The 23,476-nt window shown below is 44.4% G+C and overlaps 1 protein-coding gene across 5 annotated transcripts in view; it reads right to left on the bottom strand.

Moving 5' to 3' along the window:
• Positions 1-23,476, bottom strand: part of akt3a (v-akt murine thymoma viral oncogene homolog 3a) — a 49,685-nt gene that overhangs the window by 8,405 nt on the left and 17,804 nt on the right. For 4 of the 5 annotated variants that reach the window (XR_007113963.1, XM_047602532.1, XM_047602534.1 and 1 more), the window contains 8 exons: positions 14,374-14,499; positions 10,229-10,340; positions 8,028-8,172; positions 7,356-7,508; positions 7,142-7,207; positions 6,184-6,252; positions 4,166-4,288; positions 3,370-3,498 (listed from right to left, as the gene is read on the bottom strand). Coding sequence is in view for 4 of the 5 variants with exons in the window: in XM_047602532.1 (XP_047458488.1) it covers positions 3,370-3,498; positions 4,166-4,288; positions 6,184-6,252; positions 7,142-7,207; positions 7,356-7,508; positions 8,028-8,172; positions 10,229-10,340; positions 14,374-14,499 (923 nt within the window). In the remaining variant the exon portion in view is untranslated. The remainder of the gene's footprint in view (positions 1-3,369; positions 3,499-4,165; positions 4,289-6,183; positions 6,253-7,141; positions 7,208-7,355; positions 7,509-8,027; positions 8,173-10,228; positions 10,341-14,373; positions 14,500-23,476) is intronic. The other variant, XM_047602533.1, reaches the window with a different exon arrangement.

Genomic DNA, 23,476 nt, shown 5'->3' with positions numbered 1-23,476 from the left:
ATGATGCGTGCGGCTGCTGCAGTGTATGCAGCTCCACATGTACTGTACGTGGAAGTGAATAAGAGCGCTAAGAGCGCTATTTAATGTGTGAATGTGTGTTTGTGTGAGAATTAAAGCTGGTCACCCAGTTGGCAGCTGCGGAGAAGAACTGGAAGAAAGAAGATTGCCGCCAGTTCCACATATACTATTGACTAGTACGGCTGGAGGGATAACGCTGGCTTAGACTGCTGGGAGACTGTCAGACACACACACACACAGCAGATGGAATATTTATCCATCCTCATCAAATTCATAAAGTTTTGAGAGTGAAGCAAACTAGGAGATGTGTGTTGTTGTTTCGGTCCCTGTAGCTTGAGGACACAGTGGGCATGTATATGTATGTGCATGTCAGTGTATGTATGATGGTGTGTGTGTGTGTGTGTGTGTGAAGGTGTGTGTATGTTTGCGTGTGTGTGTGTGTGTGTGCCAGTCCGTCCTGGGACTAAAGAAAGTGGTGGCAGCTCGGTTGCAGGCAGGGAGCAGATTAATCCACACAGAGCCAGAATGCTGCCCCACAGCCCCTAGGCATGGAGGCACTGGAGTGTGTGTCGGTGAGCGTGTGTGTGTGTGTATATAAATTAGAATAAGACGGGACAAATAAATAGGACAACACAGATGAAGTAACAAATGAGATAACAGGAGAGAAGGGGTGTATATTTGAGGAGGGGAGGGAAGGAGAGAGGTCTGATTAAAAGCAGCAGCGGGGGACAAGGTCTCGTCCTGTCCCGGTCCCTGTTGGTGCGGCCATGTGGCAGCTAGCTGCTGCTCGCAGGACGAGGGCTTTGGCAGCTTGGACAGAACTAGATGGGACAGGACGAGCACACACAGCCTGTGGCTGTACCAGCCCAGATACCCAGTAGAGGAAAAACACACACACACGCACACACACACGCCAATGCTGATCTGAGAGACCAAAGTGTCGTAATGCGGAGCTTAATGTATGTTTATGTTGCGCTGACATTTTTGAAGCATAAGGGCCGACTGTCTACATTTGAGAACCATATACATTAAGAAAACATCCAATATCCATCCCCCTTCGACACTTTCAGAAGTATTTCAAATAAATGTGTCAAACTGAGAAACAACGTGAAAAATGTGCTTTCTCTGATGCTGTTCCATAGCTTTGCAGAGACCTTTCACTGCTCATTGTTCATTAATCCCACGCTAATCTTTTTATTTTTGACTATCCTTGAAACAAACAACACTTCAGTCTGATGCTTTACACATTCAGCTGTAGAATTCACTTTGCGTTGTGTTACTGAAGTATCTGCTTATGAGTCCCTCCAGGCGCACAGCAGACACAAGCACTCTTTACTCATTTCTCATCTGCCCTTTTTACTGACGGCAAACACGGGAACTGTCTGAATTTCACTCCTGTAACCCTGAAATATTTTCTCTCCCTTCTCATCTTCCTCTGTCTTCAACCCCCCTCTCTCTTTTTAATCCCGGCTACTTTGCATCTCTGTAACTTGGCTCCGAGCAAACTGTGTTATTTTTACACGCGGGCGGGCGAGCAGAGCGTGCGGGCGGGCGAGTGGCGGCGGCGGTGGTGTAGATTTCCAGGTTTTTTCCGAGCACCTTCCTCCAACCTCGCCCATCTGCCGCCATCTGCCTCGCTTTAGCCCGCACTTTCTACTGCAATCACACACACAGCGCACACACACATGAACGCACACAGACGCACATCCTGTGAAAAATAACCAACAGCCTCCAATCAGCTTTTGGCACGCAAAGGAAGGGACTCTAAAAAAAAAGCACAAAATGCTGCGCCAAATTGTCCTCCATACTTTTTTGAGTGGGATATACACTATGCCTCTCCCCTCCTGCCTTCATCTCCACATCCACCGCTCTGTCTCCGCCACCCACAGTCCTGCGAGCCTCTCGCCAGTTGATCTGCTGGCCTTCGAGTGAGACAGCGCTGATGACTGGACAGGGGATGAAGAATGTAGTTGTGTGCGTGTGTGTGTGTGAGGACTGTGTTGTGCCCTTTCCCAATTCAACCAACACCCTCATTCACACGCATAAAATGCATATTTACGGTTCACCCTGATATTATGGAAATTGTTCGCCTGTGAAATCGGCAAGTGGAAATGTACATACATAAATTTCACCAAGAGAAGGTCTCGAAAAGTCATTACGACGCACAGTGTGTGAGAGGTGAGGGGGTGAGAGACCCTGGATCGTCACTTCGTGTTTCGAGTGCACCGTGTGCGTGGCTCCTGTTGGTCCTTCGTGAAACTACCCAGATACACCCATTTATCAAAGGTTAGTAATGTTCCCGGTAGCCGGGGCTGTTGTAGATAAACAGGCGCTGTGCAGTGGGCAACGTGGGTCCCACAGTTGACAGGGGCCGTCCTGGTGGAACCCCGAGCGCTGCAGAGACGCTGCCTAATGGACAGACCGCCTGTGGGTGACACAGATGCTTGTGTAGTACAAGGTCTCAATCTGCTCAGCTTAAAGAACGTAACATGCAGATGCTGAGATTTCTGTCATTCATCATTTGATTGAAGCAATTTGTAAAGATTTTTCCCATCACATCTTTACACTCTGGACACTTAATGTCCAATCATGATGCAAAAAAAAGTGTCAGCATTGTGAATCTCACGTGTATGAAGACACAAAAGTAATCGTTTATTTTATGTCTTCTGTGATAAACTCTCTCTCTTGTCATCTACTACGTCAACCTACCCCCTCTCTCTAAGAGTCTGTTACATCCCTCATCACGATGTGGAAAGACTCCAGTGCAACAACCATATGTTGTGTTTGGTAAAAAATCTACTGTGTATTTTTATACTTTTCACAAAGTGAATAAATAATAATGTGTATTTATTTCTCCTTCTCTGCTGCTAGTTTAAATTTTTACCTTTGCTTTTGCTACATTTTTATTTTTTTGTAAAAAAAAACTGACTTACACAAGAATTCCAGTTTACCTTGTACCTGCATGGACTTATTCAGGCTGTTCAACGTGATGTTACAAATATTTGTAGACCTTACAGTACATTCTTTGATTGATTGATTATTTCTTCTCCATGGACTGCCAAGGCTCAAATCTGCAGAATCTAGTTCACCAAGTTTTAGTAGATGACATTATACTTCACAATGTACATATTTCCCTTTAGGCGCGACATGAAACAACACAGATAAAGGTAGAATTCTGCTGAAGTGAGGAAGAATAAAGATAGAAGTTATTTAAATACACTTCAAGAAGTGATAAAACAATAAAGAACAAGAAAAGAAAGAGGTGAAGGGGCTCAAGAAATGACAGAGAAACTGAGATTAATGTAAAGAGTCCGATTAAATGAGAACAGTTAAAAAAAAAGAAAACATTACCTCAGGTGCAAGGTACTCTGGTGTGCCACAGAAGGTCTTCATGGTAGCAGCATCAGTGATGCCCTCCTTGCACAGTCCAAAATCAGTGATCTTGATGTGGCCGTCTTTATCCAGCATCAGGTTTTCCAACTGGAAGAGAAATGAAACACACATCTCACAATTTGTGCAGAGGACCTACACCGTACTGTTTTGTTAACCGGATAAAGTACATCTTGTCGATTGTGGAGTCAAGGTTTTCAAGTTTGTATTGTATCACCCCACACAGTGGCAGCACAACCTCTCAGACACACAAACTCAGAGAAGAGGAATAAACTTGAGGCATGTAGCGCCGCCACTCAACCTTTTAATTTTAATGGCTGAAGTGTTTTTCTCACTCTGTCTTGTTTTTTTCTCCTTTTGGTTTTCTTGGCTGCTCTCAGCCGGGCTGGGGCCAAGGCTGCCAGGCAGGCACTCACACAGAGCAATCTACCTCTCTACCTCTGTGGCATCAGCAACCCCCCCCCCCCCCCCACCCCCCCCCACCCCTCACTCTCTCCCTGCCTGCCTCTGCCCCCCCGCCATTCTTTTCTGCTTCATGTCTGCGTGAGCGTGTCCCCGTCCCTCTCTTTAATTACCACACATCCTGAGCCATTCGTCTCCTTCTGGATGGATGAAAAAAACAACGACCAAAAAAAAAAAAAAAGACACAATAACACAAGAGTTGGGGGCCAAAAACAAAAAGAACTTCTCCCTCAAATGTCTGATCGCTCTCGTCCATGCCCACTAGCCTGCCCCCCCCCTCTCTGTTTGTGTTTACCTTGAGGTCCCGGTACACAATCTTGGCTGAATGCAGGTAGTCGAGAGCTGAAACAATCTCTGCACCGTAGAAGCGCGTGCGCTCCTCTGAGAACACCCGCTCTCTGGACAAATGGAAAAACAGCTGCGGGAAAAGGATGGAGGAAGAGAGGGTGAGAGGGAGAGTAAGAGAGAGGGAGTGGGGGAGAGAGAGAGAGAGAGAGAGAGAGGGGGGAGAGACAGCAGGGACGGCACAGCAATAATTACTGATTTATTGGAGGAAATTAGCACAACACAAACTGGCTGCCCGCACCATATTGAGATGATAGATAGCGGAGGGAGGGTGAGTGGGGTGTGTGTGTGTGTGTGTGTGTGTGTGTGTGTGTGTGTGTGTGTGTGTGTGTGTGAGGGGTGCATGTGGAGAGGGGTTGCATTGAGAGGGGGGGAGGGTGGTGGTGGGGGCGTCTCGGAGGAGGGCTGGTGGAGGCACTCGGCAGCTGGCGCCTCATCTAGCAGCCCCCTCACCACACATACACACACACACACCTCTTCACGTTACCCTCTGGGCTGGGTTGGCACGGCGCTGGTGTGGAGTTTGGCGATGGGGGCCAAATCAAGGGTTTAATCAATACACCAGTCTAGTTAAAGACAGGCCGAGCGCCGCTGCCGCCGCAGCCAACACACAGCCCCGCCGCCCCGCGACTGCCTCCAGTGTAGCACTCATCAGTGGCCTAACTGTCCTCGCCCCCTCGAGCCTCCGTTTTCCTTCGCTCCGATCTCGCATCCACCCTCTCTGCGTTTGCGGCAAGGAGCTCGTTTTCGTACTTTGAAGAGCGCACATTCTTCCCCAGGCGGCCTGACCTCCCGTCTCTCCTCTGTCTGGCTTTCTAATCGCTCACCTCACACTCCCCTTCCCCTCTTAGTCGTTCCCTCGCTGTCAGTTGTCAAGTTGTCACTGTCACACGGACGCACATGTGGCACCGAAATGACACCAGCCTGCTGTGGCGCACCAGTCAAGTTGTACAAATTACCCATGAGGCCAAGGGGCACACATCCCCCCATTAATTGTTCAGGGAGGTTTGCATATGGCCACTGGAGTGATGCTCACGGACCACCTTGCTCCAGTAGTGTGTGTGTGTGTGTGTGTGTGTGTGTGTGTGTGTGTGTGGTGGCGGTACGGTGAGAGGGGTAACACGACAGGTGGGCCTTCATCAGTGTACTGGCAACTGTGGCTGTGGCAGGTTTGTAATGGGTTATGCGCGCGTGTGTTTGTGTATATGAGGCATGTGTGGTCACAATTTGTCAGTTGAGGTAAAAATTAGCTGTGTGTGTGTTTGTCTAAGTGTGTGCGTGTGTGTGTGTGTTTGTGTGCGTGTGAGTGTGTGTGTGTGTCTGCCTAACTAACAGGGATGGGAGCAGGTGACAGGTACACTAAGGGAATGAACCAAGATTGCAAAAACGGACCGATTAAAAATCTGAGAAATGGAAAAGTGGGGGAATCCAAACTCATTTCGTCTCCGACTGTCATCCTGGCTGTATCTGCCCCATAGGTGTGTTCATAAATAGACACGGGCAGGAAAGGGAGGGAACAGAATAGAGAGACGAGAAGGCAAGTAAGAGGCCAGTTGGCTGGCAAATTAACTGCGTTAGAAACCAATCCAGCAGTAAAACTTCAGCCACTTCTTGAGTGTTTGCACGTTTAAACAGTTACCGAGCTGCCTCAGTAAGTCACCACCTTTTCCGATATCGTGCCCCGTGTACTATTTAAAAACCCACACAAATGTTGAGGAGACAGTCTTTGAATATAGTATCTTACAACTGATACATTATTAACATTTTAAACACGTAATAACTACTGTGCTTAATTTAAATATTCATATATAGTCATTCGTGCTATCTAAGCTCCAACTCAGTAAATACGTGGAGAGTCACGTTGCTGTCAGTTATTGTGGTGGAGTTGTGGTTTGACTAAGGCAGAAACACAAAGATGTGTAACCACATATAGCACAACCATCCAGAGAGCATGTGTGCACGTCTTACCTCTCCTCCATTCACATACTCCATGACAAAACAGAGGCGGTCTTTAGTCTGGAATGAATACTTCAGTGACTGAAAGGAAAACGACACACGGACAATTCAGAAGAGAGTTTACTCAGGTGTGTCTCAAACAACACAACACTCTATTCATCCACTTTATTATCCAGTGTACAGCCCTGAGTTTACTGTGCAATTTTGTTTTTATAATTACAAATGAACATACTGTGGAGCCAAAGCATCCTACAATGAAATGGACAATGAGGAATACAACTGATTGTCACCAATCAGGAGCCCTCTCATTAACATCATCACAGACATAACCAGCTGCACAGGGGGATAACCCGAACAGCATTAAATATTGTTTTTTTTTATTATAAGTTTACAAAATAATTACATTTTTTGTAAGAACTCCCTGCAAAGTGAAATGAGTGAGTGGGTTTTGTGCGCAGCAAGACGTCTGGTCCCATTTTAACAGCAGGAGGAACAAAACATGATCATTCTTAGCTTCAAATTGTTTACGTCTGTATTTGCTTATTCAAAGCGAGCGCGTGCATGTGTGAAGTAGTCGTGTGTTTTCTTTTGAGGGAGAAAGACGCTAAACAAAAGAACAGTTGGTCTAAGTCTCTTTGTGGCTGCAGGTGTGACAAGGGTAAACTCAGATGTGAGCTCTAATTGCGTTCTCAATACTGTATGTGTGTGTGAGTGTTTCAAGGGAGTGTGAGTGAAATAAGCAGCAGCAGCTAATGTGTGTACATCAAAGCTGACAGATGCAGACGTTAAAGTACAACAATTTGGTGTCTACCTCATAATTAGCCTCAGGAGACACGGGGACGTATAGGATCAATGTGCTGTTTTTGTGTGTGTGTGTTTGCACATGTGTAACATGGAGTCTTACAGAAGTCAGGACGTTTTCCATATGTACACATGTATACATTTAAAGCAGTTGTGATGAGGCACTTACAGTGAGAAAGGGATGTCTGGTGTTTTTCAGTACTCTGCTCTCTGTGAGTGTGTGAGCCACTTCATCCTGTACAGATGAGAATCAGACGAAACACTTTGAACCCAACAACTACATGAGAAGGCAGCTGAAGAGCAAAAACATGTTAAGAGATGAAATAAAACAGTCTGAGTTCAATTTGATTTGATTTAACATTAAGATGGATATCCAGACGAACCTTTGCTATGATGACCTCTTTTTTAAGGATTTTCATGGCGTAATATTTCCCGCTGGCCTTTTCCCGGACAAGAATGACTTTACCAAAGGTTCCCTTTCCCAGCAGCTTCAGGTAGTCGAAGTCACTCATTGTCTGGTGGAGGGACGTGTAGGTCTGTTCAAAATGTCACTTAAAATGTTTTCCATGCACAAACATTGATTTCGACTACATGTATTTTGACCAACATGATCACAAATTTCTACAAAGGTCATTTCTCATTCTTCATTTTTCGACCAAAAAACATTCAAATGTGAGTGTGAACCAAGTTTATCGGCACATTTATCCATACATTATAATCTGTGCTCCTCTCCAATAACAGTTAATAAATATACTGAATATTTAAAAAAAAAAAAAAAACTCTGGGCGTGTGTGGAGTAGTGAAGGTTTGAGCTGATTTGATTATTTAGTTTAGGATATACTGAATATGCATAGCTTTTGCCTTTATAAAATAAAATGGTTTGCATTGCTGATTTTACTTGGTTAAAAAAACTTTCATTACTTGACACAAACCTGTTTACGAAAAGACATTTTGTTTTAAATTGTAAGCTGTCCCATTACATGATATAGCTGGAATAGTTTCTGTTAAAATTATATGAGAGGGAGCATGTTCTTGTTTGTCTGTGTGTTTGTTACCTTGCGTTTGTGGTGTGTAGTGGAGATGTCCATCTCTTCCTCAACCATGTTGTCAATGTTGGAAGTGGGGCTGCACTGGATCCTTTCCTCCTCTTGCCTCTGCAGCTTGTCAGCCACCATCTGAATGGCCTCTGTCCACTCATCTCTGGGTTTAAAATGTACAAAAAATGGACAAAGATGGACAAAGATGGACCGTTACTTGACACACTAGCAATTTTGTTTGTCGAACAGCCTAATCCGTAACATAAGAACACACATAAATATAGTAATACGTGACGTATATCAGTTTATACCGCAAAACACACAGATGTAAAATATGACTTTGGATCCATTTTCAAATATTAAAAGTAGTGCACTTATTGAACCAGGTTTTTAAATGAGCTGGAGTGTTTTCAATTAATATAAACACCTATTTGTTCAACAGCGAGGGAACGTGATCAACTACAGAATCAACAGAATCAACCAAATGAGCAATGATCACAGAGTAGAACTAATGCCTACCAGCCTGTGTATGTGTGCAAGAGAGGATGAGTGTACACAACACACACCACTGCATTAGAGGGAACAATGCGCTGCTGTTTGCTAACATTGTTCCTCCCCATTGACTTTCCATTAGCAGTGTTGTTCAACATCTGTTGAGAGAAAGACTGAGTTTAATTGTCTGTGTGTGCGTGTGTGTGTGTGCGCGTGTGTGTGTGTGCGTGTGTGTGTGTGTCATCTGTAGCAGACGGCTAGCAATGCATAAGGATGTGTAGGAACATTAACCGTATTTAACAGTGGTGGATTTAATGTTAATGTAGTGATTTATTCCAAGAGAAGAGAAGAGAAGAGAAGAGAAGAGAAGAGAAGAGAAGAGAAGAGAAGAGAAGAGAAGAGAAGAGAAGAGAAGAGAAGAGAAGAGAAGAGAAGAGAAGAGAAGGATTTTAACAGTGTCCTGTTCTTCAAATAGTCATAAATCCGCAGGTGAGCGTGCACTTTAAATTATACAGAGTAAGCCATGAGGAGTTTATAATAATGAAAGCTGTCTGATTGGTAAAAATCACCGCTCTGTCTCTTGTTATATTTAGAGTTAGGTGCACATATGTTTCCTAGTGGGATTTGTAAAAAAAAAAAAAAAAAACATTCATCTGAACCTAAACAGACGAGCGCGTTTTTTAAGATGCGAATCCCTTTCTTCTGCAGAGACTTCTGAGCGTGCCCTACACACTCCAAAACAAGGGCAAACTCAAGTTACACTCCATCTACAACAGAGGAGCACTCAATTTGTGGCACCTACGATGTGTGTGTGTGTGTGTGTGTGTGCGCGCGTGTGCGTAGCAACGTGAAAAGCAATGGGAACTCTCTCAAGGTCAGGCAGCAGATAAATGCTCTTTCTCGGTTAGAGTGTTTTTTGTGTAATGAGTTTTTTTTTCCTAATGAGAGATAATGGGCCTGCCTACAGTCGGGCGCCGTGCCAACACGTGCCACCCTCTCTGTTCACGGCTGGGGCTGCGGTAGCTGGAGCCTTGCCAGCGCTGGTACAGTACAACTGATACAGTAACGCACACACACACATTCACAGAAACACAAACACCCAGTTGTGCCACACACACACACACTTCTTCTTTCCCACCCACTTAAACATCAATGACGCACAAATCCTATGCATACTCACTCACACATTTCTACAACAAAACACAGAAACATCTGGCACTCACAGTTGTCCACTTGCATGTTGAATGCACTTCATAAACTAATCAACGGAAAGTTATTATGTGAACTCTCAAATGTTTATTTGATTATCTGGAGGCAAAACTATTACAAAAGCAACATATACCGCTGACAAAGTTGGACAGACAGCTGCAACCCACACACACACATAAAAAAAAAACACACACACACAAACTCAAAGGATGCACAGAAGCATCTGTGGTCTTCTGGGCAAAGCTGTTCATTTTCTGGAGATAAACACCTCAGCTCCTCAGAAAGGAACAGAGCAGCTGGAGAATTTATGCCAACGCTACTTGAAAGGTCTCCTTTCCACTCTGTCTCTCTCACCCGCTCCCGTTCTCTCTCACGCCACCAAAAATACATAAATTCTCTGTAGTGCAAACCTCCTCACACACACAGTATTTCCGCCCTTGGCGACGCACTTATCCGTTTTTGTTTTCTTAACGCAAGCAGAATGAACTTCTAGTCATTTTGTCTGTCTGGTAACTGACCTCTCATCAGGCGAATCTACGTGGAAGGTCCTCTCGATGACGGTCGTCCACTGGAGGCAGCGTATGATGAAGGTATTTGGCTTCGGCCTCTCTGTCTTCATCAGCTGACATTCTGCAACGAGCAGCCGGGGGAACGGTTCAGCCTTCAGAGTGCAATTAACAGTGATTCAAGATTTAACAGCACAGATAGAGAAAAAGTTTGGTCTAAACGTTCAGACGCACCAAACCAGCATCGAAAAGCAAACGCAAGCAACAAGTCCAAATGATGACAGCCGATGGCCAGCAGAGACACACTGAATGTCCTCAGTCTGTGGAAGAGGATTTATCTCTTCTTACTAGAACTGGTCTGTGTTTGGCATTAAAAAAAAGATAAACCTGAGTATGAAGCAACTGAGCTACAAACTGGCCTCTCCTGAAACCTGCTGATCCGTTGACCTACAGTTTATTCATTATACATAGTCAGGCCATGAATATCCGAAAAGACTTGATAAACGAGAAGAGTAATCTGTGTGACCTTTGACCTTCGATATTTTTATTTTCTGCCAAACAGCCAATTAAAGAGATTTCTCACAACGATTAATTTTGTCACCGATAGTTGTTGTGTGTCACGACTCTTAGCTCTGATATCAGTCTCAACTCTGTCCATAGTAAATATTTCTGTTTTCTCAGGTCTATGTTTGTGTATGTTCCTTGTCCATGTAAAGTCATTTTTATTGTTATCAGCAGCACCTGTGTTTCTCTTTCAGTGACAAAAACGTGTTACAGGGACAGAATATAGGCCTAGATAGTTTGAAGCCTGAACAAATTCACGCTGATTAACAATATTATTGTTAAGAAATCATGTAGTTTGTGTAATAAAAATAGACAATAAGTTCAGTCACCAGTGGCTCAAATAGAGACGCTTTCCTCTGCCAGGGGATATTATGTGCTGCTCCGCATACGCATCTGGCGACTCTCCACGGAGACACTTTTCAGTGAAATTGGGCAATACAGTAGGCCATTATTACACAAACGCATAATACAGTACACAGACGCAGAAACGTATGCACACATAGCCAGATGGGGCCGTGAGCTCGCTGTGGGAAAGAACGCGTCTTCGGCGTCCCTCAGCAGTCTCCGCGCTTATCGGGAACAAGGACTGATGTAAAGCGGCATAATGATCCATCCTCTGGTCTACCCCATCACCCTCCGTTTCCCTCTCATGTTTTCTCCTCCCCTCTGTCCTCCTTTTGTCTCCTGTCATTCTCTCGCCGTTTACTCTCGTGTATCCTTCCGTCCGTCCCTCCCACCTTCCACTCCTCCAATTTACTTTGTTTAAGCGCGGCACAGCACAGCGTGTCACGGCTCAGCCTAAATATAGACAGGAAGGTTAATGACAACGCCGCACAGGTCGTGCGCACAGCAGTGCCTCAATGTAAACTCGCTCGCACACACACACGAGTTGCTACCTGACTTGTGAGCGCGGCCTGCTGAGCTGCCAGAAAACAAGGTCATGCTATGGTTGATGCCAAAAACACACACACACACACACACATGTATAAGTGAAGTTTTAATGTTAGCTCAAATTGGGTTGTTTGCCACAGCAGGCAATTGTGAAATCTGTGTAGCAGTTTAGGGGGTGTGTGTGAGTGCATGCATCAGGGTTTGTGTGTGTGTGTGTGTGTGTGTGTGTGCGCGACAGGCTTGTATGTATGAGTCCCTCTGCAGGGAACAGGCCTGTACCATCTCTGTTCCATCTGACCACTTCTGTTGTTCACACGCACATAAACACACACGCAGGCGCGCACAAATAAACAAACGCACACAAAGACACACACATATAGACACACGCGCGCGCACACACACACCACCTGGCCTCCCAGCTTTGGGCAACAGATGTGGCAGAGCCGGTGCTGTGCCAAGCAGCCGGGGCCGGATGTATGGCCTGGCTTGTCCTCCTCGCAAACTCTTTTCCTCTCCCCTCGTTCCTCGTTCTCCGTTCCCGTCTTCATCTCCTCCTCCCTGTCTGTTCGGCACTGATGATCCTCCTCTCCTCCCTCATGCCCCCTCCCTCTCCGCCGTCCACAAAAGCCTCACTCTCCCAACTCATCCACTGCTCTCCACTCTAATCATCCCTCCATCACTTCTTCCTCTCTCCTCCCCACGTCTCTAATTTTCTCTCCCTCTGCCCCCTCCTATCAACTCCCATCGCTCATTCAGCGGACTTGTCCTCCCTTCTGGACTCCTATCTTTCCTTCTCCTCCTCCGTCCTTCAATATACCATTCTTTATCATTTTCTCAGCTTGTATCCTGCGATTCATCATATTCAACTGTCCTCTCCTCTGCCCGTCCTACCACCACTCCTGACTGCGTAATGCTTCGTCTAATTTGAGAACAACGATCGATGGTGCGTCCAGACCTAAGACCCTGTGCAGTATTATAACTGTGATTATATGGAAGTAAAAATTATGGCATCTGCATCACACCTTGTGCCAAAAGAGGAAACACCAGCTTAGTACATATCGGATTATATTAAGTAGCCAGTGATGTATGAACATGTATGAAGAGAGATTTATTACCAGTACTAGATATTTTTATTTATTTTTTTCATAATTTCTATGGATATATGACAGCTGAAATAGGCTCCAGATTATGTTTAATCCTTGCTAACAGAAATCCTTGCTAGTATAATGATTTCCAACAAAGTTTACTTAGATTCATTATTATTATTTATGATATTTGCACTTATTTTAGGCTGAGAAGACAGATTTCAAAGGAGTAAGTCATCTACAAAACACTGTAAAACTCACTATCCAAGTGAGGCCAACTTTATCAGCCACTTGTGACACAGGCTTAAACTCTGCTCCTGAAAAGTTTCCCCATCTCATTGGAGGAAGAGATAAGAACAAAATAAATTCCTCCAACAGCAGGTGAAAACCTGGTTGTTAACAGACCGTAGCCATGTGGCTTTGAAGAGAGCGCCACGCACAGATGTGCTGTACTGGAATGACGAGCCTTAATGTGTTTATACTGTAGCTTTGTATTGTGTGTCCTGTACAATTAAAAAGATTCAATGTTGGTTCAACGGTTCAATGTTTCAAGAAAGAATAGTGTTTCTTTTTTGTGTTCTTTACAAGTTATAAATAATATAAGAGTACATGAAATGTTTTGTGTCTCCCTCAACATCATGACACATCTTAAGTGTACTATGAGTTAGTAGGAAGTCAGTTCTTATCAGGCGGCAGGACGCCGTTTAAGGAAGACTATCATTTTATTCCAATGCTAAAAGCTGTTACGAAGTTTTCCACAGAGCCTGTATTCCCCGTATGAACAATGTGAGGAGATGGAGGCAATGAGAGCGAGAGACATTAAAATTAATCTTGTTAACTCATTAGTTGGCTAATTACACATGTCAATGGTGCTGTGGAGCTTGTTAACCAGGTGCAGACAGATGATATACTGATAAATGGTTAATTAGAGCCTTCAGTGAATTCTGTTAGACTGATGAGTGACAAGCAATGACTGTGGTACCATTTCACTGTGGCTGTGCGTGATGAAACCACAGGAACATTTCAGCTACGACGCCATAAAAATATAATCAGAAGTGTCCTAGAACAGCCAATTACAGCTGGTGTCAATTTATCAATATCACTGTTATTAAAATGGTGTCGTGTTTATAGTGTTTACAAGGAAATATTAATGACCCGCTCATTGTGTTCGCAAATTGTTCAACAAGATCAGTTCACAAGTCGTGATGCGTTCGCTTGCGTTTTCAGAAATTAAGTTAATTAAATTTAATGATAAGTTTCAATATAACAATTTAGTTGCATTTCTTTGTAGTCCTATAATATGCATAAGTAAATTACTGTTATCCCCAGCGGCCTCATCATTTTGTCTTTATATTTTATGCATTAAGCTACATGGTTATTTTCTTGCTGCGGTTTCTACATGCAGCAAATGTTTAACAGCTTCTCACAACCTATAGTTGATGTTACCACTTGAATGCCAGTTTGTTTACACAAACTTCCAATGACGTGACCACAAATTCACGAGTTCCATTTGGAGGCAGCATCTAAGCGGATTTTCCCACTTGCGTCCTCCATCTACACGAGGTAAAGATACAGGTGCCACGCAGCTATTTGACGTATGCGTGTTAAGTGACGTACTTGCTACAGAGAAGTTATTTAGAGGGTAGGGCAGGTCTGCATCTTGAGGTTTCTCTTTGTAGCCAATGAAAGAGCCGTCTGTCTTCAGCAGGAAGTAACGTGGTCGCCAGTTCTTTATGTATTCACCTGTAGAGACACATGAAGAGAAAGATGAAATATATACATATATAATATATACATTTAAGTGTGTTCAATCAAACACCTGAATTCAAGAGTGATGACAGCACTGAAAGCTGTCAAGTAGTTAAGTATCAAGCATCAAATCCTACTCGTATACACAGAGTAGTATTAACATCAGCAATAATGATGGTGATGATTTTAAATACAGATTTTGTTCCCTAGACAGTTAAGAGCTCAACTCTCATCTGTTCAACGGATCACGCGTATTTACACACTGTAGTGTTTGCACGCACGCAGATATACACACAGATATCTCCGTGTCTCCCACTGTGCTCGCCAGATTCAGATCAGATTATCATGTAAAAAATGACAAAAACATGTTTACCAGGACAACACTCAAACTTTCCCTGCCAGAAACATCATCTGGCTGATACATGGGCAGGTGCTGAGGTGATACCACCGCTACCAAATACACACACACACACACAGGCAGGCAGCACACACTAATATACACGAATCAATAGTCGCCAGAAAAGGAGGAAGAATAGACAAGAGATGAGATTAGATGAGATTACACATAGAATAACCCTTCTTAGACGGCAACAACAAATAATAACATCTGCTGAGCAGCTGGTGGCCGAGTATTACCCAACTGGCTGGCACAGACTGGCACTAAGGTGGCACTACAGCTTTATGAAATGACCCGCTGCAGGATTACATGGGTGTCAAACATTTCCACACCGCAGTGGCAGATAACACTTACTGGAAACAGCATGGATACGCACACGGATTAAAGCGCACACATGTGCAGATTCGCACGTAGTTGGGACAAGCACAGTGAGTACAAACGCAGGGATGAAACCGCACGCACATGTGCACAAAAACACACACGACGTAGCCGGGCGAAGTAATACCGAGACACGCAGCTTGGACGGTGGAAACTTGACAATCAACAACGCTTTCCGAAGCCGGGAGCTGCGTAAACATTTCGATTTCTCATTTAAGAAACAGAAATAAAAATCCACAGAAGGACACAAACGCTCCCTACTTCTCAAGCCCTTTTAATTAACCAGCCGTTCCTTGACACGCACGCACACCTTTATGCAACTTGTGAATAGGTACTAACAAACAACGACGCACACGCGCATGCATTCGCAGAATTATACACCGACTCACAAAGCTCAGTAACAGCTCTGATCACCTTGTTTCGGCTAATTCGCTGGGAGAGGAGAATAGGCAGAGTGTATATGTGTGTGTGTTCTATTTGTGACATCCATTTAAAGCGGAAATGACAGCAGGCCGTGCTCGTTAACACATCGCGGAAAAACACCTGCTCCGCCGAAGGAACCATGTGACTGCGGGCCCTGTCGGTACCTCTGGGTGCTGGTGGTGGAGGTGCGTGTGTGTGTGTGTGTACTCGCGCGTGTGTGTAGCGGAGCGTTCGCGACTGATCGGAACCACATAGGGACACAGAGAGACGCAGACAGAAAGACAAAATGCTGCCGGGTGCCAATGCGTCATCAGGACTACCAAATCACACCTCTCCTCTCCTCTCTCAGCCTCTATTTTTCTTTTTCGCAAATCCACCCACTCGCTCCTCCTTTTCCATTTCCTTCTCCTGTTCTTTCAGAAACAAAGCATATTCTTTGGATCACTTGCTACTGATAAACAGAGTGCTGTGAGAGGGGCCGAATGGGAGGGGTGTAGAGAGACATAAGGAAGAGGAAGGCAAAAAAAAAAAACAATAAAAGAAAACCAAACAAAAAAAAATGGATGCGGAGGAATGAGACGTAAGCATAGAGAGCATCTTATTGACTCTGGCCAAACAACCAGAGAAGATCAGTTCAACACATGTTTCTATTAATTTGAACCTCATTTCAGTCAGTGGGCTTGATTACAGAAACACTTTTGTGTTTAATTCAACGCAGTTCAACGGAAACACAAACGACATCATCCGAAATGATCATGCACAGATGAATTATCACATTTCTCACAACGTTTCAACGTAAACTAAACCATCACGAAGGAGGATTTATTGCCGTTTCCAGAAATCAACCGTGCAGATGTTTATCCATCCCTGCCGTGAGGTTCAAACATTAACGACAGAAGAAACTGATCACACTTAGATCGGAGAAAGAGATGGATTGACTGTCAAAACGGGTGAAGATAAAGAGAAAGTTAAACTGATAAAACTATTATAAACTGGCAGTGATGAGTGTCTCTCTGGTCCAAGTCCAGTCATTTCTATGAGTCAGTTTCTAGATGAGGTGTCCAACCAATGGAAGCCTGTGGTTGGCCACTTCATCTCTCAGCTGTCCAGTACAACTGAAAACATTTAAGCAATCCTTCTGGCCGGGCCTTGATGGCGTGCATGTGTGTGTGTGTGTGTGTGTGTGTGTGTGTGTGTGTGCATTTCTGTGTGTTCACTGGGGGGTGGGGGCGGCACAGCCAGGGGTGGCACAGACGGAGGGACGGACAGTTGTCCACACGCGCTGTTCCAAACAAACACAAGCACACGGGCGCACACACACACACACAGACTAAAACAATTCTGTAGCGACCGTTCCAATCCTCCGTATGATCCAATGGTGTTCTGTCAAGCTATCCCGTCTTGGCCCTGCCTGTAATGAGTCCAGCGAGCTCTCCCACTCTGGACAGCTTGTCTGGGGAGCCACATGTCTCTAGTTTGGACTGCTGGAGAAAACCGAACAGCCGGTCTCCTTCCCACACCATCTCTCTCGGACTCCTCACTTCAGTTTCATGTAGTTTTCTGCACAACTTTACTTTTCCCTTAAGGCCAATTAGTAAATACTACATTATAAAGTGCTTAAGACAACAGGAGGCTCTGGTTTCCTGATAGAATGACAGAATATCAAGAAAACAGGAGAACGTGGGTGAACTGAAGGATGTAAGGGACAGAAGATGTTCAAGGGCATTTTGAAGTGTATTTCAATGGGTTCATAACTCAGTCAAATGTTAACGTGGTCAGTAGATACTCAACCTTTTTTGTTTTTCAGTTACATAGCAGAAACACCAGGATGATAATGTGCAGGAAACTCTCACCAAGTAACTAAGCATTAAAAACCCAACTAGACTTTTCAAAAGTCATTTTGGAATTTCTGGGAGAAATAAATCTTGTTGGCACATCCTCCAGTTGCAGCTTGTGGATTTAGCTGTAAGAGGCAGAGATGAATCAGCTGTGACTGTGTCCGTTCCAAGCTTTCTGATTGGACAATTACAACAATGCACGAGCTAACTGTCACTCAATTAGCAGACTGATTAACTATTCGTTTCAGGACAGAGGGGAGGATAGATGCAAAGAGGAGACAGGTACAAATGACAGGTCTGAACTTCAGCCAGCGAAACGGAAATGAGACACACAGACTTGCACAAACTTCACAGTCTGTCCCCGTCTCCCTCTGTCGCCTCGTACCTACTCCTTCAGGACGTCGGCGCACCTCTGCTCTCCCACTTTAGCTGAGAGCAAAACAAAAACGGAAAGCAGGAAAAGCCTTGATGACAATAAAATAAATAACTCCATAACTATGTGAGCTCACCAGCCATTTGTTAATCAACCCAAACAGGGATTTAATCTAATGCTTTGGCCGAGGCTGGAGCTGATATGCAGATGGTGCAGAGACGGGGCTGTGTGACTGGCACTCTGGAGAGGTGGCGAGTGGAGGGTGTGTGGAGGTAGGGAGAGGCGGGTATTAGGGTGGAGGGTGAATTCAGCTGCGTTCCAGCACATATACAGCAGCTCAGCATCAGAACGAGGTCTGACGTACATTCAGCATTGTGCTCAGAGGACTGGATGTAACAGAAAAGAACAAATAACACATTTACTGAGAGAGGAAGTGGACATATAGAACTTATATTATGTAACTAAACTGTGAATTAAGTAATTAAATGGCAGCATAATTCACAATAAAACAAAAGTGACTTGTGACAAAAATATCTGACAACTTTGTCGTATGTACATTTAACTTAAAATAAGTGGGAATTAACTACTGGTATGTTGCGTGACTTAAGCTGAGTATAGACAAACTGATGGATGGATTTAAGCTGAAATGATCGGCTGACTGATCTACTCATAAACAAAGGTCAAGACATCTCCAGACACAACAGCGTGGAGAGGGATTTCAAGTTTCTGTGTATGTGAGCAACGACTGTCGATGTGTGAGTGAAAGCATGAATAGACTGGGTGGAGGAGGAAGCGGGACAGAAAATAGCTTAACATTAAGTGCTATTACGGGAGAAGGCGGAGAGGGAAAGGTGGAGGTAACCGTATGTGGCACAAAGGTGTTACGAAAGTGGGGAATTGTGTGTTAAGACACTTGAAGAAGACATCTGTCTGAGAGTCTGTCCATGGGAGACTAGACACAAGCATGGATACACTGTTGCTTGTAGCTGGACAAGGTTCATTGTCAATCTAGCTGGTGCAGAAAAAAACAAGACCAATGAAAAGACTTAATATATAAAATAATTTTATCCATTGTGCATGTGTGTGTTTACAAGAGTATGGCTGTGTGCGTGACCCCGACCCCAGCAGTTCTAACTCCAGTCTGCTCAGACATCTTAAGGCTCTGCAAAGCCAATCCACTTACAGTGCATTAGTCTCATTACCACATTGGGGCTGGACTGGTGTTAGTGTGTGCGCAAATGCTTTAAATACAGTCACCACCACTGATGACATAAAAACAAAGCTGGATAGTACCTGTAAAAGCTCAGAAGGCATTTTACCACTTGCATAACAAGATAAGAATTCGCGAGGAGTCACATTTGAGTGTGCGGAACAAGAAGATGTCTGAACAGAGGATGAGGGAAAAGGAAGTCTGAGCGTGAGAGAAGCATCTATGGCAGTGACAGAGAGTCGGGACGGGGCAGGGCCGCCACAGGGCGGCCAGATTGAGAGGAAACCCAGGGGAGTGTGGCCGTCCCTTGGGGGCCACTAGGAGATTTCATCCAGCCAGCTGCACACAGCTAGAGCCTCCTGGTAGGCTGTACTGGATGCGCACACGCATACACAAACCCATGCAGGCTGCCCTGGTGCCCCTCTGCTCCCCCAGCTGGTACAGAAGAAGGTACTCGCATATGCACTGCAACATACTGCAGATTCCCAATACTTAGATTAGATGCGATTATTACTATTATTACTACACAACTCTTTTTGTAAATATTACTTCCTTCCCCTTTATATCCTTTTCCCCCGTTCTAGTCATCTATGCTTTGCTCTCCTGCAGTCCCCCTACACACCAGTAGATGGCGGTGGCTCCCTGGAGCATGATGGCCACTGCTGTGACGCTGACGGGGAACAGGATAGTGAGTGACAGACACACAGCAGCCAAGATGCCTCTCATTTTAATTCCCCTCAGAGCGCAGTATGCAGAAGTTGGCGCTTCTGTGTTTATATGTGTACTGGTATAAGTACGAGTAGTTCTGCATGTAGTCAATCAGTCAATCTGTAAACATGTGTTTGGTTATTAACAAGTGTTTGTCTATGTGTGTTGCTAAGGACAAGGTAGGGTGAGTTGCTTCCTAAAGCACTAAAGGATTACTGTGGTGTTAGCATATTAGCATCTTAGCTGGAGGACTGCTGCTCAACACCACCTGTGCCAGAGAGGAGGCTTTAGGCCCCCCCACCACCCCACACCCCACTCTCCCACCCACACACACAAACAGTGGGTGGGAGAAGGTCACTTGTCTAAGGAAACTCCTACTTTCCAACTTAGTTCATTATTAGTAGCAAAGCATTTCATCTGCCTCATTATACCATGTGTATGATTACAACCAATATATCTTTTCTATTGTTATTTTTTCTTGACACATTAAAACGTTCAACTTCGACATTTTAAACCCAAGGTCGGGCATGTTGGTGGATTCTGTGGGCCGACCAATAAATCAACAGCAACCCATAAAAACAGCTCATTTCCTGCATTACATATAATTACAAACACAACACTCCATCGCAAATGCCAGTGCACTACTATTTGTAGGCATCAAACACAGCAGAAAGAACTAACGTGGACTAGCTAACTACAGGCAACAGTGGCTAATGTTCAGGCAGTTGTACCATCTTTAAAATTATTTACAGACAGTATATACCAGAAAGTGAAACCTTTCTTAACTCAGATTACTGTGCTGAAGACTGTGGCCTTGTTTCGACACAAAGCCCCACGTTTCTCTTTTGCATTCCAAAGAGAAACAGACTTGTTAACACCAAAGGGGGGAAATACCCAAGGAGGCTGTTGAAATTTAGAAAGTGCAAAGAGTTTTCTGCCTTAATGATGTAACTCAAAGGAGTTTGTGGTAGCCCTTCTGCCCTGCTCGCTGGGTTCCTGCTCTGTGCCCTTCTGCTTGAAGACGCCCGTCCTGTGAAGAAGGACCATTAGTGGCAGGAGACACACCTGGGCCCCGAGATGACCTCCTGTACAGCACACAAGGAAGGGTTCACAACAAACTCCTCTCGGTGGCTTATGTTTCTGGTATTATTACAAAAACAGTCCATTTCTTATCATCTGTGCACAACAATACTGGCTCACCCAGGTGAGTTTGTATTATTTAAATTCATCGGATGAGTTGTGAAACGTCTGCAAGAAATTCTACAAGTCCAGTTGTCTTTGTTCAACGCCTTTTGATTACCATGACCTGGATAACTGAGAACCGTCACAGACATTTAAATTCATCATTATTTTATTATTTCTTTTAACAGTGCTGTGTCCAATTCAATCACATAAATGTTTTTTCACTAAAAGTATAAATTGAAAATAGAAAAAAATAATTAAAACAAAGGAAATTGATATTTTGACAAAGAATATGAGCTCGTTGTCTTTCATGTGTTGATATTATATGGTACGTCTTCGTAATCAATAAAAACGAGGCTCCGCAAGTGATAGACACACACTGAAAGATAAAAATGAGAAGATATTATTCACTGGTAAGTTAAACAAAGGGTTAATCAACTAAGCAGAATAATAATGCTTAGTTGTGGCCTATAAACACGTACTGTATCCAAGTGCAGGAGGCAGATAGAACATTCACCAGGTATATCTGCAGTTAGTCCTATCACAAATTAAATTCAGCCCAGTTTAATGCTCTATTTCCCATAAATACAACACACACACGCACAGCTACTGAGGCATAATGTGCTGCTAAAAACACAAAGAGTGACCCGTCTTCTAGCTACAATCAGAGTTAAGCAGAACAAAAAGCCCTTGCATTCAAATAGCCGACATCATTAGGAATGCCATGCTGCTTGTGTTCAGAATGCAGTGGATCCAATGCGATTAAGAAAGGCACACACAGCCAATGAGCAGGCTAATCAAATTGCACTGATTGCTGGTATATTGCCTCTCTCTGTTCTCTCTTTTGGACGACATTGTGTGTTGGCACCAATGATTTATTTATTTATTTCACATCACTGACATCTACATTAAACAAAATGCTGCATGTCACCAGTTTAAACCAAAGCCACCTATTTCTATCGTACAGAGCTTTAAAGAACAATGCGTCTAATATACAGTATATCCTAAATTTAAGGATGTCTTAAAATGATCCGGTTTAAATATAAAAATCACAGCAATCACACGGACCTGACTACCCTGTTAGTTATCATTCAGTAATACTATACATTAATAATTACACACCAGAGTGCAGCGCTTTGAAGTTCCCCATTTAAATCTAACATTCATATTCAAATTGTGATTCGGTTCTGTTGCCTCATTGGACGGAAAAACCAGCCAGTCAGAAGGGCAGAGTAACGCAGCTGGACCAATCAGTCATTAAGAATAGCTGTCATCAGAAAAAGAAGGGCAGGGTCAGGACACAGCTGTCTTAACTATTGCCTACAACGTGCAGGCAACAAGGGGTGTGGGTGGGTGTACGTGTGTGTGTGTGAGTGTGTGTGTGTGTGTGTGTGGTTGTTGAGCCCAGCCCTATCCAGTTGAGCAGTGGTGAACAGGTGCAAAGCTTTGTGGATGGATGTGTGTGTGTGTGTGTGTGTGTGTGTGTGTGTGTTACCATTATTCCAGAGTGGTTGGCTCTGTATTATTAATTCAGAAATGCTGGGCTGGGGCTGAGGGCGGCAGCTGGCGTTACATGTGCACGTGTGTGTTTGTGTGGACAACATAAGACCCCCCCCCCCCGGTCTTTTGTGAAGGCCCCGTACTTTCCCGGAGCGGCTGAGAAGCTCCGAGTTGTCCGTCCGCAAACTTAGACACATGCAAAGCTCACGCACGGCATGCTCTGTAAACACACACACACACATGCACTTACATACACTACAGCACAATAGTCTAGCCCAGTAGGCAGGAGTAAACAACCAAGTACTATACTCCAAGTATTGTCAAGAGCACCACCCCCCACCCCAAACTCCCCTTCCCACACACACACACACACACACACACACACACACCAGCCCAGCCGCACCTCATTCAAAGGCTCCATTCATGTGTTGCGCTGAGGGGCCGACACTAAGTGCTCTCCACCTCACTAACTGCTGCTCCCTGCTCTCCCCTCTGTCCTGCCTGGCTACCTGTCTGTCCCTCCACCTGCCCCACTGTATGCCCATCTGTCCGTAAGGGCGCACTCACACTGGGTGTATCTCGTTGACTCATTATCTGGATCATTTTTGTTTGCATAGACACACGAGACCCTTTAATCTGTTCTTAATTTAACCGATTATGTACACTCACTTGCCAGTTCATTAGGTACGCTAGTGAGCAGTCCTGCTCTAAATTAGCTTAGAGAAGGTTATGGATTAAGCGTTTGTTTAAAATAACTCACAGAGCTGTTGATTCAATTATGTTTTCATTTTGGACGCTGCCGATTGTGGTGCTATTGAATCGTGCTGTGCTCTACTGACACGCGCTCCTATTATTTTCACAAGCCATTTTAGCGAGTGGGCTAGGCTAACTAATGGAAACACTTTGTGTTTAATGCACTACAGTTTAACCGCAAACTGCATCCGCCAAACTGGAGATGAATC

The sequence above is a fragment of the Mugil cephalus genome, chromosome 13, assembly GCF_022458985.1.
Source record: "Mugil cephalus isolate CIBA_MC_2020 chromosome 13, CIBA_Mcephalus_1.1, whole genome shotgun sequence".
Lineage (NCBI taxonomy): Eukaryota > Metazoa > Chordata > Actinopteri > Mugiliformes > Mugilidae > Mugil > Mugil cephalus.
Note: the sequence above shows the minus strand (reverse complement) of the source record. Positions and strands in the feature narration are given on the sequence as shown.